Genomic DNA, 5,941 nt, shown 5'->3' with positions numbered 1-5,941 from the left:
AAACGGAAAGAAAGGGACGGAAGGGCACCACAAGGCGGGGAGCCGGCGGCGGAAGGGACGCAACACGGGGAAACGCACCAGGGCCAGACAAAAGAAGGAGGGACAGAGGGAGAGCGCGGGCGGGAGCGGGGGAGGGGGGGCAGGGCCGGGCGAGGGGGGGGAGGGAGGGGGCGGCGGAAGGGCGAGACGAACGAGACCGCGGCCCGGAAGAGCCCGGGCCGCAGGGGCGGGCCGCGGGCGGCGGAGGGGACGAGCGGCGCAAGCCGAGGGAAGGGCGCGGCAAGAACAGGGCGGGGAGGCCCGGAGAGGGGCGGGGCCGCACGCGCGCGACACGGACAGGGCCAGCGAGGACAGCACCGGGGCCGAGAGGGCGGGGAAGCGGGGAAACCCGGGCGGGCGGGGGAGAGAGCAGGGCAAGGAGGGCGCGGCAACGAGGAAGGCCGAGGAGGCACGAGGCAGCAGCGCGGGCCGAGGACGGCCCGGCCCGGGGACACACCGCCCGGCGCGACGACCGAGGAAGGGCGCGGGGAGGCCGGCGGACGGGCGCAGGGGAGGGGGCAACGACGCCCAGAGCCGGAAAGGGGGGCAAACCCGGGCAGGGAGAGGAAGGAAAAGGCGGAACAAGGGGCCGGAGGGGAACCGGCGGAAGGAGCAGGACCGAGGGAGGGCCCGCGGGGGCCAACCGCCCACCCGGGGCGAGCGGACCGGGGGCGGCGGCGGGCCCGCCGGGGCGACGGCCGCCGGGGAGGCCGCGCGCCCCCGGGCCCGCGCCCGCCGAAGACCCCAACAGGAACGCGGGGCGGAAAGGAGGCAGGCGGAGGGAGGAGCAGAAGCAGGGAAAACGGCAACAACGGAGCGCGGGGGGCCGGCAGCGAGGAAGAACGCAGCGAAAGGCGAGAAGGAAGGGGAAGGGCAGAAGGCAGGGAAGCAGCGAGGCGGGGAACGCACAGGGCGCCCCCGGGGAGGCCGGGGGGCAGGCCGGGCCGAGCGGCAGGGCGGCCCGCAAGCACGGCGGGGGGGGGGCCCCGGCCCCGCCCCCGGGGACGGGCCCGAAAGGCAGCGGCGGCACCGCGGCCGGGCCGCGAGCGGAGGGGGCGGGGGCACCCGCGCGGAGGCCCGGCCGGCGCCAGCCGACACCCAACGGGAGGGCGAAGGGGGACCGCGGAGCAGGGAGGGAGACCCGCGGAACGGAAGCAGAGCAAGAAGCGGAGGAAAAGAAACCAACAGGGAGGGCCGCAGGAACGGCGAGGGAAGCGGCAAGAGCGCAAAGGGGAAAGCGGCCCCCGCGGGGGCCGCGGGGGAAGGGGCAGAGGAGGCGGCGGGGGCAGCCCCCGGCGAAGGGCCCGGGAACGGGCCGGCAGAGAGGGGGAGAAGCCCGGCGGGGACGGGGGGGCGGCGGCCGGGGAAGCGCCGGCGACGAGGCGAGGGGGGGGAAGGCAGCGCGAAAGGGGGGGAAAGGGCAGCGAAAGCGAAAGACGGGCCGGAGACCGAGAGCGCACAAGGAGAGGGAGCGAAAGAGGAAAAGCACGGGAAAGAGAGGGAAACAGCACGGGAAAGGGGGAAAGGGAAGCGGGGGCGACCAGACGCGCCCGCGGGGGGCAGCCGGCAGGCGGGCCGGGGGACGGCCCCGGGGGCGGGCCAGCGGCGGGGGGGCGGCCGGGCAAAGGCCCGCGGAAGGGAGCACCGCGCGGGGGGCGGAGAGCCGAGGGGGCAAGGCGGCCGGCCCGGACCGAGGAACGCGCGGCGGCGCGGACGCGGGCGGAAGGGGCGGAAAGGACCCGGCGGGAAACACGGACCAAGGAGGCGAACAGCGACGCGAGGGGCGGGGGGCAAACCCGGACGCGCAGGGAAAGCGAACGGAGGGGGAGCCCCCGCGCGGGGCGCACCAGCGACCGAGCCGGAGGGCGGCGGAGGGAGGGAGGACGAGCGGAGCGGGGGGGACCCGAAAGAGGGGGAACGAGGCCGGAAGAGGGCGAAGCCAGAGGAAACGCGGGGGGAGGCGCGCAGCGGGGCGGACGGGCAAAGCGAGCGGCGAAGGGGGGGAGAGGGGCGAAAGACGAAGCGAACCAGCGAGGAGCGGGGGCCGGCCGAAGGGGCCCGCAGGAGAGCAGGAACGCGGAGCAGGGGAGGAGGGGAAAGCGAAGGAGGAGAGGCCGGGGGGGGAAACAACCGGAACCGAGGCGCAAACGGGAAAGAGGGAAGAAGCGCGGGGGCGGAGGGGAACGGGCGCAGGAGAAGGAAGCGGACGAGGGGGCCAGGGGGGGAAGCAGAACGGGCGAGGCGGGAGGAACCGAACGCGAGGGGAAGGGGCCGGAAGGCACGCGCAGCAGACACCACAAAAGGGGAGGGCAGCGAGACAGCCCGACGGGGGCCAGGGAAGGCGGAAGCCGCGAAGGAGGGGGAACAACGCACGGGCCGAAGGAACGAGCCCGGAAAAGGGAGGGCGCGCAAGCGGGCGACCCAGACCGCGCCGGCGGGGGAGAAACGAGGCCCCGACGAGGAGGCAGGCGGGGGGGCCGGGACGAAGCCGGGGGAGGGAGCCCGGGGCGAACGGCCCCGAGGGCAGAGCGGGGGGAGGAGCAAAGACGCAAAGGAGAACGGGGAGGACGGAAGGGGGGAAAGGGCCAGGGGAACAGCAGGGGACAGGGGGAGGCGAGCCGAAGGCAGAGGGAAGGGCCGGGGGAAAGGCGCCCGCGGGCGCCGGGGGCCGAAAGGGAAGCCGGGGAACAGGCCGGCACCGGGAGGGGGAGGCGCCACGGCAACGGAACGGAACGCGGAGACGGCGGCGGGGGGCCGGGAAGAGGGCGCGGGGCGGCGGGACAGCCGGCCACCCGGAAAGCGGGGGGCCGGAGCGAGGGGCGAGGGCGGGCAGAGCCCCGCACCGGGGCGGGGGCCGGGGCGCCCCCGACGACCCGGGAAAAGCCGCGGGAAGGAAGAGGGGCACGCCAGGGCGGACGCAGAACCGCAGCAGGGCGCCAAGGGGAACAGCCGCGAGGGGAGAGAACAAGGGAGAGAAGGGAAGGCGGCAAAAGGGAGCCGGAACGCGGGAGAAGGAGGGCGCGAAGGGGCGGGCCCGCGGGGCCGGGGGGGAAACCCCGCGGAGCAGGGGGGCACGAGCCGGGGCAACCGGCCGGCGCCCCCCAGCACGGGGGGGGGGACGCCCGGGGCAGGCGGCGGCCGGCCGGCGGGCGCGGAACGACCAACGGAGAACGGGACGGACAAGGGGAAGCGGACGGGCGAAGGAAAACAGAGCAGGGCGAGGGCCAGAAAGGGGGGGGACGCAAGGGGAGGGCGGCCCAGGGCGCGGAAGGGCAAAGGGAAGAAAGGCAACCAAGCGCGGGGAAACGGCGGGAGGAACGAGGACGCGCGGAAGGGAGCCAAAGGCCGCGGCAGCGAAGGAGGGACGCGCAGGAAGGGAGGAACGAGAGGCCCACGGCCCGAGCGACGAGCGAGCGAAACCACAGCCAAGGGAACGGGCGGGGCAGAAGCAGCGGGGAAAGAAGACCCGGGGGAGCGGGACGCGAGGGGACAGGGGAAAAGACAGAGGGGGGGGAGAAGAGGGGGGAGCGGCGGCGCCAGGGAAAGACCACGACCGGGAGCGGGGGGACGGAGGCAAGGAAGCGGAACGGGGCGGCACCGCCCAGCGGCGGGCGGGAAGGGCCGGCGCGGGCCGAGCCGGGGGGAAGACAGGGCAGGGGGGAGGGGGGCGGGGGCGGCACAGCGGGAAACCACAACGCAGGGGGCCGAAGGGGACGCAGGGAGAACAGAAAGCGCCAGGAGAACAAAAGGGGAAAAGGCCCCGGAGGGAGGGGCAGGGGGAAGACAAACCAGGAAAGGGGGCCGAGCGAGCCGGGAGGCCCGCGAAAGGGGAGGCGAGAGGGGCCAGAAAAGGACCACAGGGAGAACGGGCGGGGGGCAGCCAAGCGGGCAGAGCGACGGGGCGGGGGAGCCGGCGAGGGCGGCGCGGCCGAGCAGACCGAAGCAGAAGGCGGGAAGCGGGGGAGGGGCACCCACGAAGAGGGAACGGGAGCGGGGGGAGACCGGCGGGAGACAGGGAGGGGACCCGACGGAGGAAGGGCGCCGCAACGGGAAGGCAAGGGAGGACGAGAGGAACCGGGGAGGCAGAGAAGGGGGGGGCGGCGGGCGGACCAGGCAGGGCCGCGACGCGACCAGCGGCCGGAGAAGGGCGGAACGCCGCGAAGGCAGAAGCCGGGCCGGAACGCGGCGAGGGAGCCCCGCACGGCGGAGGGGGAGACGAAGAGGCCGCCGGGCCAGGCACCGCAGCAGGCGGGCGACGGCGCCCGGGGAGAAACCCCCGGGGGCGGGCGGGCGGAGGGCAAGGGCACCGCGCGCGGGGAGGAAGCCGCGGCAGACGACGGAAGGGACCAAGCGGGGCGGGAAGCGGGCAAGGAGCCGGGGGCGACGAGGCGCGGAGCGGCAGCCCGAGCCGGGGCGAGAGGGGGGCAAACACCGCCCACCAACGGGGCCGGCAGCGCCGGGCGCGGGGAGGGGGGCCAGACACCGGCGCCGGAGACACGCGGGGGACCGGCGACGACCGGGGCCCGCGGACCGCCACCGCCAGGGACCGACGCCAGGGGCCGGCCGAGAGGGCCGCGCGCGCGCCCGGACCGGCAGCAGGGACCCGCGCGCGCCGCCGCCGGGGGACGAAGGGCGGGGGCCAGGGGGCCGGGGCACAGGGCCGCGCGGGAGGCGCGCGGGCGGCCAGCGCAAGGGGGCCGCCCCCCGGAACGACGGGCGGACCCGGGAACGGGGGCACGCACGAGGGCGGGCCGGGCGGGGGCGGGGGAGGGGAGGAGAAGGGCCGGCGGAGGCGCGCGCGGCAGGCAGGCAGGCAGGCAGGCAGGCGGCCAGCGCGGGGGCCAGGGCGAGGGCGAGGGGAGGGGGCCGGCGCGCGCGCCCGCGGAGCGGGCAGAGAGCCGCGCGCGCGCACCGGGAGAGGGACCAGGGGGCCGGCGCCGGCGAGGACCGGCAGGGGGGCGCGCGCGAGGGGGACGAGGGGGGGGAGGGCGAGGAGAGGAGGGAGAGGGAGAGGGAGAGGGAGGGGGAGGCGCGCCGGGGAGCGCGCGGGGGGGAGGGCGGGGGGCCAGGGGCGGGCCGAGGGGCGCGGGGGAGGCGCCGCGCGGGGGCCGGACCCCGGCGGGGACGGGCGGGGGCGGGCGCGCGCGGGAAGGGGGCCAGGGGGCGGGGCCCGGGGGGGGGGGGGGCAGACCAGCAGGCAGGGGGGCGCGCCAGCGACAGACACGGAGAGAGACACACCGACACAGACGCCGGGGGCGACAGAGGCCGGGCGCGCGCGCGCCCCGGGAGGGACCAGGGGGCCGGCGCGCGCCCGAGGAGGGACCAGGGGACCGCGCGCGCCAGAGACGGACACGGGGGAGGCAGGCACAGGGGCAGCGGGCGCGAGAGAGGGGGCAGGGCCCGCCGGGGGCAGCCAGACCGAGAGAGGAGGAGAGACAGAGAGACAGACACGCGGAGAGAGAGAGAGAGACACCCACCCGCACAGGCACCCCCCCGGACAGCGGCACCGAGCGAGGGCGGGCAGGCCCACCGGGGCCAGGCACAGACACACAGAGAGAGAGAAGAGAGAGAGAGAGACAGACAGACAGACAGACAGACACACAGACACCGGGGGCGAGGGAGGCCGGGGGGCGCGCGCGCCAGAGACAGACACCCACAGAGACACACAGGCACGGGGAGCGAGAGAGGCCGGGGGCGCGCGCCGCGGGAGGGACCAGGGGCCGGCGCGCGCCCGCCGGCAGCGAGGAACGGGCCGCGCGCGCGGAGGAGACCAGGGGCGGGGGCAGGGGGGAGGGCAGAGAGGGAGGGGAGGAACAGAACAGAGGGAAGAGCGGGAAGGGAAGGCCAGGGGGCCGGCGCCGGGGGCCACGACCGGCCCCGCGCGCGCGCGCAAGACGGCGCG

General features: G+C 77.4%; 1 protein-coding gene and 1 non-coding gene across 2 annotated transcripts; one reads left to right on the top strand and one right to left on the bottom strand.

Moving 5' to 3' along the window:
- Positions 1–28: 28 nt before the first annotated feature.
- ALT_3271 (uncharacterized protein) lies at positions 29–5,941 on the bottom strand (the record flags this gene model as incomplete). The annotated part of the gene is made up of 1 exon (XM_089599533.1): positions 29–5,941. A coding segment is annotated over one exon (5,913 nt), but the record flags the coding sequence as incomplete, so codon positions are not given.
- ALT_r025 lies at positions 841–4,225 on the top strand. Its single transcript, XR_016293728.1, has one exon. It is a non-coding gene; the product is annotated as a 28S ribosomal RNA (ribosomal RNA).

This window comes from Aspergillus lentulus (genome assembly GCF_001445615.1).
Source record: "Aspergillus lentulus DNA, contig: Alt06, strain: IFM 54703, whole genome shotgun sequence".
Taxonomy (NCBI): Eukaryota; Fungi; Ascomycota; class Eurotiomycetes; order Eurotiales; family Aspergillaceae; genus Aspergillus; species Aspergillus lentulus.
The sequence above is the reverse complement of the archived record's forward strand: the minus strand, read 5'-3'. Positions and strand labels throughout refer to the sequence as shown.